Source organism: Sebastes fasciatus, chromosome 18 (genome assembly GCF_043250625.1).
Source record: "Sebastes fasciatus isolate fSebFas1 chromosome 18, fSebFas1.pri, whole genome shotgun sequence".
In the NCBI taxonomy this organism is placed as follows: Eukaryota; Metazoa; Chordata; class Actinopteri; order Perciformes; family Sebastidae; genus Sebastes; species Sebastes fasciatus.
In genome coordinates this window covers 21,673,250-21,689,237 of record NC_133812.1, presented here as the reverse complement: position 1 = coordinate 21,689,237, position 15,988 = coordinate 21,673,250, and the positions used below count along the sequence as shown (strand labels likewise).

The window sequence follows — 15,988 nt, the reverse complement described above, 5'->3', positions numbered from 1 at the left end:
ACTCTGTGTGACTCTGTATAACCAGTGCCTCTTCTTGCAAGAATAAAACACAACAAAGACATTTCGTCTGTTTGAGATCTTTATTTCAACGTTCATTTGGACTCATCTAGGGAAATTGACAGAATTTCCATTACAGCAAATAATTCAACTTTGACTTGTGGTTTCACACGGGAGACAAACACCGGTCTCTTGGGTAAAAGTTCAGTATTTTTTTTTGACCCACCTATCCACCCCGACCTCCTTCCTACACGCCTTTAGTCACTCTTTATACATCCTGGTTCACAATTACGTGGATTACATACGAATTGATTTTGTGCGGACCATTATAAAAAAAAACTTGAAATTCGTGTCTATGCTGTGAACTGCTGTGCGACTGGGCTGGTTAATCACAGCTCGCTTACAGCTTATTCTCTATCTGTACATTCTCTATATTGTTGATTTTCAGACACTTTTCAGTTGTTATTTGATGCACACTTTTGGCGTAGGGTTTGGTGAACTGATGCACCTGGTTAGGACTAATTAGAGGGAAAGAAAAATCAAGAGAGATGGGAAGAGGGATAATAGAGACGGCTAAATAAAAACAGATTCAGTGCTCCTGCTGAGTTTATTAGCAGAGCGCACCTGTTCACAGGCTACAGCAGGTGCCTCTAGCAGACAAGGCCAGACTGAACATAAATATGTGTGTGTGCACTAGTCCAATCACTATGACCGTCTGCTACCAAACACACCCATTTGTCAAGACAAACGAGTGACAGAGGAAGGAAGGCGAAAGCTGCCGCCAGAAAAAGAAGAAGAAAAAAAACACACAACACAGTGTACTTTATTACCTGGAAGTGGGAAAATGAGTTTTGTCAACAAATGGCCCATCTATTTCCCCTCACATCAATGGACTCATGGCACTTGATTTATCTTCTCTGTATTGGAAGCAATGGAGTGAAAAGGAGAGAGAGAGAGAGAGAGAGAGAGAGAGAGAGAGAGAGAGAGAGAGAGAGAGAGAGAGATGGAGGTAGAGAGGCTCCTGCTGCCTTTAAGTCTTGTGGGAAAAAAAGCACATCAGTTGAGGCTGAAGCTCTGATCAGAAACATTTTAAATCTTTAAGAACAAGTCAAGCACACAAGCTCTGCTCTCTTGATGGCAGATGGTGGGGCTTTCAATCCAATAAACTGCACTTTCATTGCACACAAAGGTCTTTTCCTCCCCAGTATTCAATTGATATTTTCTATGATTTCAACTGTGTGGGAAGAGTGGTACAAACACTGAAGAAGCAGTTCAGGTTTGCACCTGCCTGTGCAGACATGCTGCTCTATTTTCATGGCTTTACGGAGCAACATGAACAGATCTTATGTGACTTTATGATTCAGCCTCTTCAGGCAGGAAAAATTAAGTTTAAAAATCTTTTTATTTACAAAAGATTGTGCCATATCTCTCTAACTATAGTGAGTATGTACCATCAAAACCAAGTCTTCATTACTTTTTTTTCACAGTGGGTAACTCTGGGTCTGAAAAGTGAAGCCAATGCTGAAGTGCCTTAAACCTGCATTCTCTCTAACAGCCAGCAGGGGGCGACTCCTCTGGTTGCAAAAAGAAGTCGGATTGCATAGAAGTCTATGAGAAAATGACCCTACTTATTCTTCTCAGTAAACATACAACAACAGAGTTTATGGTCTCAATCGCTAGTTTCAAGTTTCAAGACCATAAAGCAGGGGATGCTTTAGGGCGCGGCTACCTTGTGATTGACAGGTCGCTACCACGGCGTCGTCCGGTCTGGGAGTTGTCCGTGTTTTCATCTTACAACTTTAACCTTTTCACAGCGTGTTTTCAGGTCATGAAAGTTAATTATAACATTTTGGTTGCCTAAAAATGTCTTATTCAGCGTTTGGTTGCACTTAGCTCCACCCTCTCGTGTCACTTCTGGTTGCAAAAAAACAAGATGGCGACGGCCAAAATTGCCGAACTCGAGGCTCAAAACCGTAGTCCACAAAACAATGGATGACGTCACATTGACTACGTCCACTTCTTATATACAGTCTATGTTTTTTCACCATCTGAAAGCTGAGAATTTTTTGGTGCATAAGTATTTTCTTGTAACATATTACTGCAACATTAGGTGGTGGGGAGAAAGCAGAGAGGGGAAATGACTCTCTGAGAGAGAGAGAACACGAGGAGGAAGCCAAAATGGGGAATTTTAGTTAAATGGGAGTTTCAGGGCAAGAACTGATGCTCATTTGTTTTTAAGACTAATGTCTGGTTGGAGGGGCTGAGGGTGGAGATGTATCGTGTTCATTTCTTCTGCACACCTCCGCTGGCTCTGCAGCCGGTCATCACTTTGTTCTGCTCACTGATCAATGATTTTTCTTCTCTAAATTGCGTTCACAGAATGAATTATGGAGAAGGCAACAATATGTGATGCATGCATTCATGTAAATTAATTTATTGAGTTTTTTCTCACTATGTGATATCAGTGACAAACAGTGGAGCAACTGGTTTGTGCAACTTGGGTCGTACTGTTGTCAGCAGGGACACAGGGAGGCCTGGTATAAACATGTAACTTAAAGGGAAATTGCAGTTTAATAGGGTCTTATTATTGTATGCTTGGATCTTATGTATATCTGTAATGATGACTTTGTACTCACGATTGCAGAGATCTTGGACGGTGGTTAAAAATAAGGCAAGAAAAAAAAACAATCAGACAATCATACAAGATTTAAACAAGCTATAACATTTCCTGTGTGCTCTGTTTTGGTTTCACCTCCAAGTAAATTGGTTTAGATAATCTTTTCTACCTGCTCCGGTCACCTGACTCCCTCACCTGTTTCCACTTCCCCTCGTCAGCCCTGCAGTATATTACCAACCTATTTACATTCATTCCCTGGCAGATTGTCAACGTTTCTTTCTTTCCTTGTGTTATTGCTTTCGAGCTTCTGTTACTTTAACCTGTACCTGCCTACCTGTAAGCCTATATATAGGCTACCTTCATTGTGGCAATACATCATTGAACTCTACCACTCTGCAGGGTCCAATCCTGCACTTCCTGAGTCGTGACACAACTTGTCTGATGTCTCAGAGTCTGACCGATGATAATGGCCAAAATTATAAAAATACTACCCAAGTTGTATGAAATCAGAAATGGTTGACATATGTTTTTTATCTTATTAAAACATATACATGAAAATTCAACAAGACCTCTGGCAACAGCAGCAAATAACAGGATACATAAAAAGGTATAAAAGCTACATGAAAAAAAATGAAAGCATTTGGGCATGTTGTGCAAAACCAGATTTCAAGAATAATGTCATAATATTACGTCATAAAAGTCGTAATTTAATGAGAATAAAGTCATACTATTTAAAGAAAAAAAAGTCATAATATTACGAGAATAAAGTCATAACTTTACAAGAAAAAAAGTCGGAATATTACGAGAAAAAAAGTAATTTCCTCCTCCACAAAAGAGGAAATTTCCCCCAGGTCCGTGTGGTTCTTTCTTCGGAATAAACGCAGTTTCTTGCACAATCTTGTCAATGTCCTGATGACAAAAATGTCCTTTTTTTTCTTGTTAATCTATGACTTTATTCCCGAAATCTCAGATTTATTAATTTTTTCCTCAATGTGGCTCTAATACTCCGTCATACAGATGGACCCTCCCTTTAAGTAAAACATCTTCATACTTCTTTCACCCCTGTAAAATACTACAGTATAGTTATACAGGTATGTGTGTGTGTGTGTGTGCGTGTGTGCATGCATGCGTGCTTGTAAACTAATGTGAGATGTAAGTGGTGTGGATTCAGGTGTCATGCTGATCAAGATAATCACATATAACAGTCAACATCAGCGTCCTGATGCTGCTCAGCTGAACGCCTGCTTGCTCCTCATCAAATGGATTACCCACTACAGTAAATTATCCCTCTTCACACACTCACTTGAAAATGTATGAGAACGTCACTCATTTGGCATCACATAAATATTTTACTCTGGTTAGTCACTGAGGCATAGCTCCGACTATAAATCAAAACTTGTGTGTGTGTTTGCACCAAATGCCTACACACAGTGTGTATGGCGCGTGTGTTTGCGTGTGTGTTTGTGAGCAGGCTTTTAAAACAGAATATTAAAACATTAAAGTTGACAGGATGACAGAGTGTACTGCGCAGGGTGTTGTGGATAATTGAAATGCCAAAATCTCAAGATGGCCGCTTCATTTTAACATGAATTTACAGCTTCCATCACAAGACATTAATGCTGAAAATATTTTATGAGGAGGCCGTGAGGGAATTCATTTATCTGAGCGGATATTTGCCGGATGAACAGTCATCTCGACGATGACAGAAACAGGCTCTCGCTGCTTTTACTCAGACACGCATCGATAGAAAAACAGCAGCGATGGACAGATTGGATGAATTCCACCTGCACCATTATAGTCCCTAATTCTGCTTTACTAATCTGTTAGGGATAGCAAATGGTCATGATAGCTCTTTTAAAAGAATGGATATGTTAGGTACATACTGTACATCTGTGTTTGGTATAAATCTGCTAATTTTACTCCAGTAAAGCCCCTTTCCCACTGGACAAAAAACCCACTAACACCCACTAACATCTGGCTTTTGTCTTTAGTGGGAAAGGTTATAATCGGCATTCATTCTCGGGACAAATTACTCTGCAGTAATCGCGGGTATTTATCGGCTCCAGCTCCGATTGGCAGTGATGGAAAAAGGAGGTTGACACGCTAATTTTCGTCCCTTATCCGGCACTTTCTTTGTCATCTCAGCCACAAATTCCGTCCGTATCCGTCCAAACAGCGCTCAAACATCGGTCCAAATTAGTCGGCACTGAGTTTAAAGAGAGATTGAATAAGTTACTGATATCAAAAGGAGAAGTAACCACCGTAACATTTTTACTGGCCTCCATAGAGTATAAGAGTCACATTGAGGGGAAAAAAAATAAATTCGGAGATTTCAAGAATAAAGTCATAATATTATGAGAAAAAGGTCGTAATTTAATGAGAGTAAAGTCATAGTACTTCAAGAAAAAAAAAGTGGTAATATTACGATAATAGAGTCATACCTTTACAAGAAAAACACAACAATTCTTATTTTCAGATGATTATACACTAAAGAAAACATACTTGTTAATATTTTATTCCATTTCTGCCAATAGATCCCCCTAAATGTTACACACTGGTCCTTTAAATATAGATAAAGGATTTGAGTACTTCTTCCACTGCTGCCTCACACACATGACTGAGAGACACACAATAGTGTCCCTTATCCCCTCGAGAGGGAGAATTAAATCTTTTTCAGCAGCATAATAGCATACACTCACATCCTCTTTGTGTTTCATGAAGAAATAGAAATGGAAAAAGAGAAGCAGACAAAGAAATAATCAAACCAACAATAATATTCTACTCACAATCAAAGCAAAAAGACAGATAAAATGAAATGTAATAATGTGACAGAGGACATCTGAGTCATTCCAGCACATTTTATTTCACTTTTCCCCGGGAACACAACGGACCTGCTCTTATCGGTTATATGAGTTATATAGTCTCCGCCAGGACATTGTGTAGTGGGAGAGAGGATGATGAAATGAATCCCCACAGGGAGAAGTCATCTCTTCAGTCTATTACAAGTCATCTTGTTCCAGTGGTCAAATAGGACTCCCCTTTTGTTTGAAAGAACATTATAAGAACTTCAATTTGAGATAAGCTGTGAGCAGCGGTGCTTATTTAGAGGGAGCAGAGCAGCCGACACGTTTTCATCCCAACCCGTCACATACCGCCACTTTGTTCACCCATCTTGTTGTCACTTTAGGTTTAGGCAACAAAACCACTGTAGTTAGGTTTATGGAAAAACAACATGGTCGGGCTTAAAACTACCATGTTTGTAAAGTGAAACTGAACGTTGTGAACGCGGGACACGAACAAACTGCTGATTGTAAAGTGAAAGCGAAACACACGGGACACGAACAGTGGTCTCCTGGATGAAAGCCTTATGTTTGTTGGACCCATCCACCTCCCTGCCCGCACCACCCTGCGTGTCTCTTTCACTCTTTAAACTACTGTCACCACAGCACTTTCCCTGAGTGTTTACTGTTGGGTTTACATTGTAGTTAATGGAAAGCCTGGAGCCTCTCATACCGGTGTTAAAGGGTGACTTGTGCGGTGGAATCCAACGCCAACGGCCGTGACAAAGCTACGGTATTTGACGCCTTGGGAATGAGAATGGACTGGAGCCAACAGGCCTTAAAAATGATACTACTTTACATAACATGTTGTTAATATGAATGTTGCCTCGTTTTTAAACACGGTGAATCGTTATTATGAATGTACAGTACTTTGGGAACAACTACTCTAACAAATAGGAAATAAAGGGTCAAACAATGATGTCTGGTATTTCTCACTGAGCTGGAAAACTCTCACCAAGCTTGCGGACGTGATGCGGCCTCCATAACGACGGCCCATCCTGGCCTCGGTGAGCTGTTGTGACTTTACAAGCATTCTCTGACATTTTAACAGTTTGGGCAAAAGGTCAGGAGTCCTGGGCTGAAGAAGAAGAAGAAGAAGAAGAAGAAGAAGAAGAAGAAAATAAGAAGAAGAAGAAGAAGAAGAAGAAGAAGAAGAGAGGATTCCTGCTTCTTCATGAGTCCTGGAGGCCCTCCCTTTTATCGATTGACCTAATATGTTTCTTCTACACACACACACACACACACACACACACACACACACAAACACACACACACACACACACACACACACACACACACACACACACACACACACACACACACACACACACACTGCCAGTGAGTGGTGGTGACACGAAAAATCCGTTTGCACTGCAGATGCATCGAGGCGCTGCAGAGTGATGCATTCACCTCACAGCTCTGTGTGACTCTGAAACTGACTGCTGCAACGCCAGACCATAAAGATAGTAGAGATATTATCAGTCGAGACCCATTTAGAGCAGCTCAACGCTCTAGGTTTGGTGTGTTTGTACTACTTTGCATCATCCAATAAAAAGTCTTTTGTTTCAAAATCAGTAGACATTATTTTTACATATTTGTTTAGATACAGATAAACTTTGCTGCATACAAATAAGCAATGGAACAGATGCCGCAGATGGGTTTACACTATAGTTCAGACCAGTCGCACAGCAGTTCACGAAATTGTCGCGAATTGTAATGCGTTGATTCGTGTACATAGACACAAATTTCACATTTTTTTTCTTGATGATCAGCACGAAATCAATTTGTATGTAATCCATGTAATTGTGAACTGGGAAGTATAAAGATTGCCGAACCTCCATACTTAACTTACGGCGCTTCCGGTGTTATTTTAACCCAAACCCCGATCCCCGACCAAGTCGATCTATTCCTAAACCTAACAAAATAGTTTTATTTTGGAAAGACTGGAGCAGAAATTGACACGTGCATCACGTGTTGTTGAAAGTCGTGCTGAGCGTCACGAAAAAAAGGGAAATTCGTGCTTATTTACACGAATCAAATAGATTAAATGTCGTGATTATTTCATAACCTGCCATGAGACTGTGTTGTATAGTTAATGGAACTCCAAGTGCATTTCATACTGGCGCAAAAGGTTGCATGTGCAGCGGTACCAAACGCCGATGGCCGTGATAAAGCCTCTGTATTTAACAAGTGAGAATGGGCTGGCACAGACCTCACTGTCAACACTTTTAACTGGAGCCAATTCCATTTAAACAAAAAAAATTTCCCTAAAAAATGATTTGAAAAGAACAAAATGCTTCATCCAGTTTGTTTGTTATCTTTGCAGGCAGCACTTACACTTTCTATGATGGTCCATTGTGTCGTCCTTTGTTCCATCAGTGTTAAATGAAGTGTGGTTTGGCTGCTGTCTTCAGACGGTTGAGACTATTTGACAAGATGTAATTATGCTGTCTCTCTGTCTGTATCCATGACTGCTGGAGTTTGGAAAAGTGATGACCATTAACGCAATAAAGTGTGAACAGTGTGTACACATATACCATAACAGTCTGTCTTTTTATACTATCACACAGCAGCGAGTGTAGCTGGGCTCAACAGAGCAGGTGACACATGACGGCTCACTGTGCCTGTTATGTAGCACTGGAGATTGGCACACAAGATTAGTTATACACACATCACATATAGGTGCAAGGCTATCGGCACAGCATCAATAAGGAAAAAGGCACTACTCCATGCCATAAATTGATTATTAATGACTATTTTTCAATCTTACTTGGATCTTCGTCAGGTTTATAAAAAGAAATTGTGGCATGGAGTAATGTGCAAACTTTAAAATTGTAAGCCAATAAACAGTCCTAAAAGAATAATAATAACAAAAGGGTTGGGAAAAACGCGTACTCGTGACACGCGGAATGTCCGTGTAATGTTGTGGTATTTATACGCCAAAAATACAGAATAACTTCTCGATATCGTACGAACCGTTTGAGGATACCTTGCAAAAATACAATTAAAAATCAAACAGTGTGTGGTATTTAATTAGCTACGACATAATTTGGTAGCACAGGCAGAATAACGTCCAACAAGTATATTTTAGATCTTTTAATTGGCATATAATTTGTTATAATATAGTGTCTAAGTAGGCTATTTTAGGTCTAATACAGCATTATATGAAGTTTCTCATTACAGCATAATTTAGGTGACTAATTAGAGTATAACTTTGATGTTTACTGTCTAATAAACAACATATTATTTCTAGTTTTGGTCTAATTTGATACAAAATATACGGCTTATTACCGTGAACTAAAGTGTGACCGAATGATATAAGCTGCTTTGTGATGTCAATCGATTTTATTTGGTTCCACCATGAAAAACGTGGCTGGCTGCTGATCCACCATGTGTCACTCCATGCTCTTGTGTTAGATGGAGAGGAGAGGCTTTTAGCTGTTCTGTTGGTCCGTTACGACTCTCATATGGATAATAATTACAGCCTCACTTTTGTGTTTTGTTCGGCACCAGATGGTCGGAAAATGTGGATTGTTTGAAAATTGCACTGCAGCCTCGAAAATCCTGAGCTGGAGCATCTGAAGAGAAACAGGACGAGATTACAGCAGCTAGCGGCCCAGCTGGCTTCCTGTTTGTGTGTGTGTGTGTGTGTGTGTGTGTGTGTGTGTGTGTGTGTGTGTGTGTGTGTTACATTGCGAGTTAGCTCCAGTCATTAGATGAAACAAACAAACCAGAGCAGAGGCATTGATTTATGTTATTTCTGTGTGTTGTGTTGTGTTGTTGGTGGCGGTCTACATGTGCTCCCAGCCGATGATGTGACTCAGTCAACATTGTTAGCATTTAGATGACTCCTCCACATGGCATACTGAACAAAGATTTAGACGGAGTCAAATAATTTTTCTTCCACACAGGAATCACTTCTCGGCTCACTGACGATCGTCTTCAAAAACTGTTCAAAGTTTTGGTTTAGTTATTGCAGTGGGTCTTAAAAAACTTCTCCTCTGAGGAAATCAGTGGCATGAAGAAATTCACACTAAAATTGACCTATTGTCTGTCTAGATTGGTTAATGAGTAATCTTATGCAGGATGTACAGTATATTTACCAAAGAAGAAACACTGGTGTGCATTTTAGCAGAATAAAAACTCAAATTCACTCCACTGCAAATGAAATCCAGTGAAATCTAATACAATCTGAATACAAAATCAAGTTAAAGCTGGATCACCAGTCTCATCCTGAAAGCTGGTATAGGAAGGAAGAGTCACTTGAGCGATCCCACAAGCTTCCAGATTGATGGTGAAAATGAGGAAGTGGAGGAGCTGAAGCGATGGACTGGAAACAGATCAAACTTTAGCTCTCTGCAGCTCTGAGACCTTTTCAGATTTATCTCCCCCTAATCGACCATGAAGCCATCAACACCAGCCGATCCCTCAGAGTTATCACAGAACAGGTAAACGAAAACAAAACTGGTGTGCAGAGAGAAAGAGATAAATGTTGGGCTCTGTATTCCTACAATTCAAAGTCATGTCCATGGATTTATTCTGCTGTTGTACAGCACCCGAAAGGACTGAGTGGGCTATAATCCATGAGATATAATCCTCATGAATGAAACCAAACCATTCTGAGACAGAAAAAAACTTTCAGTCACAAGGTAGGAGCTGCAATCAGTTTTTGGCAGGTAAACAAATTGTATTTTATGTGCTGTAATGGTTCTTTAAAGGAATTTCAGCAGGTAAAAAGGACTGAATGGGCTATAATCCGTGAGATATAACCCTCATGAATGAAATCAAACCATTCTGAGTCAGAAAAAAACTTTCAGTCACAAGGTAGGAGCTGCAATCAGTTTTTGGCAGGTGAAAACTGTATTTTATGGCTCGTAATGGTCCTTTAAAGTCATTTCAGCAGGTAAAAAGGACTGAGTGGGCTGTAATCTGTCAAATATAACCCTCATGAATGAAATCAAACCATTCTGAGACAGAAAAAAACTTTCAGTCACAAGGTAGGAGCTGCAATTACTTTTTGGCAGGTGAAAACTGTATTTGTTGGCTCGTAATGGTCAGTTAAAGTTATTTCAGCAGGAAAAAAAAGGACTGAGTGGGCTGTAATCTGTAAAATATAATCCTCATGAACGAAATCAAGCCATTCTGAGACAGAAAAAAACTTTCAGTCACAAGGTAAGAGCTGCAATCAGTTTTTGGCAGGTGAAAACTGTATTTTATGGCTTGAAATGGTCCATTAAAGGAATTTCAGCACGTAAAAAGGACTAAATGGGCTATAATCTGTCAGATATAATCCTCATGAATGAAATCAAACCATTCTGAGACAGAAAAAAACTTTCAGTCACAAGGTAGGAGCTGCAATCAGTTTTTGTCAGGTGAAAACTGAATTTAATGGCTCGTAATGGTCCTTTAAAGGTCCCATATTGTAAAAAGTGAGATTTTCAGGTCTTTTACATTATAAAGCAGGTTTAAGTGCTATATAAATACTGTTTAAATATCAAAATGCTCAATATACGGAGAAATACACACAGCCTGCATTCAGAAATTGCGCGTTTGAAACAAGCGGTCAGGATTTCTGTCCATTTGTGATGTCACAAATATACAATATTTAGACCATTACACGATTTTAAACATAAACATTCTAAATGGGTCCAAGTGTATTTCCTGTATCAATGTATGTAAATAACATCAGCTAACAGGAAGTAAACATGGACCCAAACTGTTGCCTAGCAACTCAAATCCGTTGCAATTCCATTGAAATGCACTAAAATGGAGCGTTTCAGACAGAGGGTGGATACAGGTATATTCAAGCAGACAGCATGAGGAAAATAAAGTTTTTTTTAAACATTAAAGTATGTAAACATGTTCTAGTAGAAACCCAAAATACAAGTATGAACCTGAAAATGAGCTCGATATGTCCCCTTTAACGCTCCGCCTACAAAATACGTCATCATGTTTACTAACAGAAAAGGGGTCTGTAAATGAGCAGAAAATGGAAATACTAAAGTAAAGTAAAAGTAACTCAAAATCGTAATTAGGCTAAGTATAGTAGCCTACTTGAGTAAATGTAGCCTACTTAGTTACATTCCACCACTACCAGTTGGCCTAACGTACACAAATGTCATCATTTAGCTATAAAGTATTACACAGGCTCAGTGGATTAATATTAATGTGCAGTTTGCTGATTTCACTTTATGTGATTTGCACCTCTTCCTGCCTGCCAGTGTATAAGGAGCCTGCTGCAGATTTAAAAAGATATAAAGAGCCTCTGCATTGGCTGAGAATAACTACGTGAGAGAGCAGTGGTTTGTGTTATTCTTAAATGATGATGAAAAGTGTTTAAGAGTAGGCTATAAAGGGTGGTTTTGGTCTAAAACGATTAAAATGAAAGATTAAATCTTAATTTAGGCAAAGGTCTACTTTTAAAATGGACATTTTTAACTAAATCTCAGTTCTCGTCCTACAGTAATTGTCTTTTTTGCAATCACATAACAGCACAGTCAGATGAGAGGCTGGTGAGATCATCCAGTGTGTGTGATATATGTGTGGAAGTGTGGGCCGCAACATGAACCACAAGATGGCGATGTTTACTACTTGATGGTGCCTGTCTGTGTGGCTCCACAACATCTGTAAACATCCTCTCTAATTTATGAGATAATGACATCTATTTAAATCATGAGCAAATTATTTTTATTCAGTCAGTGGCTTCTGTAATAACAACATGACTGAAGGGCAGGGAAGATGAGAAGATAAGTGGTCAAAGTTGATTCACTGGGCCGAATATTTGAATCATTAAGAGATTTAATGAGCTAAGACGTGATTAAATGTGGTTTAGGTTTGCATAAGAGTCAGTTCACTAAACCCAGACAAGCCTCGACAAATCCCTTTAACATCATTTGCAGCTAAATAATCATAACCTTAAGAGGAGCACGAAATGTTTTTAAGTGCAGCAATTACATGTAGATCACCAAACTTTCTAACAACCCAAAAGTGTTTCCTAATTCTGTCGTGTAAACTGTGCAAACAAAACTCTTTTAGAAATCTTCTTAATTATAAGCAACATAACTTTCTATACATACATAAATAAATAAATAAATAAATAATAAAAGGGAAAAAATATATCTCTCTATATATATATACACATACACATATAAAATATAATTATAAAATCATAATAATACAGATGCCGAAACAAGCATTAAAAGCTGATTTTGAAAGTTCACATATTATTGGAGCAACTATGGAATTACATTAAGTAATCCCAGACTAAGTAAAGAAAGAAAAACAAACAAATAAATAAATAAATAAAAGGAAAAAAATAATAAGAAATAATAAAAATAAATATATATACATATAAAATATAATAATAGAATCAGAATAATACAGACACCAAAACAACCATTAGAAGCTAATTGTAATAATTCACATATTATTGGAGCAAATATGGAATTACATTAGAAGTTATCACAAACACAGTAAAGAAGGAAAAACAAATAAATAAATAAATAAAAGGGAAAAAAATTATAAGAAATAATAAAATAAATAAATATATATATATAAATAAAATAAAATAATAAAATCATAATAATACAGACACTGAAACAACCATTAGAAGCAAATTTTAAAGGTTCACATATTATTGGAGCAACTACAAGCTGCATAAGAGATGCAACTTAAAATACCCAAACTGTGATATTAAATCAACTTATTTAAGCAGATAACGCACGAGAATCCTAAATTTGCAGATTTCTGAATGGAGTTTGTTTCTAAAATAGTGATGACACAGTCAGAACATAGAGGTCCTGGATGCTCCTCTGGGACTTCTTCTTTAGCCTTCCAAAGAAATTCCATAGGATTTGTTTTACCCACTTTACTCATCATTAAGCTGAACCAAACAAAGCTGAGAGATGCTGAATCATGTCGAGCTCCTCATCCACACCTCTTCATCACCGGAGCCAACAGACGCCCCATGCATGCTCCGATCCCCCCTCCAGTCTACCAGCTCGCTGCTGTCTGATGCTGCTGCTGGATGCTGCTGCTGGTGCTGATGCTGAGGCTGCTGATGCTGCTGGATGCTGCACGGTGGCGCAGCCCAGATCCATCTGAGGGGATTTGAGGATGGAAACGTGAGGACATGCGGTCTGCTGGAGCCAGAGTAGTCAGGATGGAAGACCCCCTTCCATCCATTTGATCCATTATTGAGAAAACACCATTCAGACCGTGGAGTCGCTCCTATAATAAGGATTTTATTGAAGTGCGTCTCTCCGGATCAGGTGCGCAACTTACCTGTGATGATGATGATGATGATGATGTTTTATGCGTATTATTTTTCACCCAGCACACAAGTGGGATTAAAATCTCAAACTTTGGATCTTCTTCTGGATTTGTTGTAAAAAATGGGCATGTCAGTTGTTGATTGGAGATGCGAGCGCCTTGTTTGACTCACTCTGCTGGATGGATGTTTATCACGCACGCAGATGATCGCGTGTCTGCATTCACACCTGCCGGGCTGACACATCGCTGCTGTGTGCTGGACGTCCACATCACTCCGTGGTGTTTTCTGGAGGAAAGTTTGTGACTGTGAGACGAGGTGGAGGATGAAACCAGCGCACCTTATGGAGCTCAGTGACTGCTCCTTACTTACACTTTTAATATAATAATATATGATCTGTGGATGGATTTGTGATCAGGTCTTTTTTGGGGGTGTAGAGCTGGAGAATGTGCATCCGAACTGTGGAGTCGTTGCTCCGGCTGGAGGGGAGAGCAGCGATCCCTTCCTGGGACCACAGGTGTTCCCTGTAAACAGGTAGGAACAGTGGCTGGAGTTTGGTGTCCAATCGTGCACTGAGAAAAATGAAAGTGATCATTAATATTTGGAAAATCCTAATAGAGTTTGTAAGAGTGATGGTTGATTAAATGGCACAGATAGTCCACGTGTTCCATGTATCCAGAACCGCGCACCAAACTCCATTCAGAAATCATGCAATTCTAGATTAATGCTGCATTTTTTTATTGAACATGATCTAAAAACTTTCATTAGTATAACAAATCTCCTGCTTTTTCATTCGGCATAATGTAAGCCTAGTTATAAGGGTGAAAATGTTGGAGTATATTCACAATTTCATTCGCACAAAGGGTGCTCTGAACTGTTTGAAAAAAGTTAAAAATGTTTGCAGAAACAGTGTTTTACAAGTGTTGCACAGTCGTTTGCAAAAACACAATTGATATTTATTAAATGTGTTTAGTTATAGTGAATTAGATAAATATCTTTGCTAAAATGCAAAGAAACGTTTAATTGTTAAACGTGTCAATTGCATGTGTTGTCAACAGTGGTGGCAGAAGTACTCAGATATTTTGCTTAAGTAAAAGTAGCAATACCACAGTGTAGAAAAAGTCCTGAATTCAAAACTTCAGTAAAAGTACAAAGTATCAGTTTCCTTGGAGGTTAGAGAAGTCCCAGAGGAGCACCCAGGATCTCTATAATGACTGTGTCATCAATATTTTCAAACCAAACTCCATTCAGAAATCTGCAAATTTAGGATTCTTATGCGTTATCGGCTTAAATAAATTGTGACTTATTGTGACTTACTACTAAATGACTTAATATCACAGTTCAGGCATTTTAGGTTGCATCTCTTATGCAGCTTGTAGTTGCTCCAACAATATGTTAACTTAAAATGTGCTTCTCATGCTTGTTTTGGTTATTATGTCTGACTTTTTTTTTAAAGTTCACTAGAGTCAGTGTGGGTAAAGATGATTAAATCGGACAAGACGTAATGGCATCAGAGGAGCTTTATCAGCTTTATTATTCCAGTCATACAGTGCCTTTACACTGGTTTTCTATTAGTAGCTTTCACTTAAAAAATGTGTCAATAATAAAGTTTCACTTTTTTTTTAAAACCCTGATTTGTTCGAGACTTTATTCATGCATACATTTCTATTTCTTTTTTCTTTTAGTGACTCTAAATCCCAAAATGCCGAGCTGTGGATAGAGAGGCTGCCCTGCTGTGGGTCGAGCTGACCTGTGTCTACCTCCCTGCACCTCCTCTCCTCATAGCTCCTCGTCCTCCCCTTCATCTTCCCTGTACTCTTCCTCCTCTTCACTCCCTATCTCTATCCTACATCCTCCTCCTCTTCCTCCCCCCCCCACAGCACACATGCAGGCCAAGAAGCGGTACCTGCTCGTGTCTGTGGGGGCCGGTCTTCTCTTCCTCGTCTACCTGTGGGGTCTGCAAATCGGGGAGTTCCAGCAGCAGCCGTACCAGTATCACCAGTTTCCCCAGTACCCTCAATACCACCAGCAGGAATACCAATACTACCACCAGAGCCAGGAGGTGTACGAGCCCCAGCCCCTGCCCCAGAGGAGCCCGTCCAGACCGCCCAGGCACTGGCCGGAGTCCACCCAGCTGCTGGAGCCGTACCTGGAGGGGGGAGAGCAAGAGGTACACTGAACCAGTTCAACAAAAGTATCATCTTATCAAAAGTAAAAGTATTCATCATGCAGCAGTAGGCCGCTTCCTTAGTGTTATTTTAAACT

At 39.4% G+C, this 15,988-nt stretch overlaps 1 protein-coding gene across 1 annotated transcript in view; it reads left to right on the top strand.

The window, feature by feature from the left end:
- The first annotated feature begins 13,281 nt into the window (after positions 1–13,281).
- The window catches only part of LOC141756492 (exostosin-1), a 290,084-nt gene continuing 287,377 nt past the window's right edge, over positions 13,282–15,988 (top strand). The window contains exons 1-2 of the mRNA XM_074616244.1: positions 13,282–14,257; positions 15,409–15,893. Coding sequence (XP_074472345.1) covers positions 15,609–15,893 — 285 coding nt within the window. The 5' untranslated portion in view covers positions 13,282–14,257; positions 15,409–15,608. The remainder of the gene's footprint in view (positions 14,258–15,408; positions 15,894–15,988) is intronic.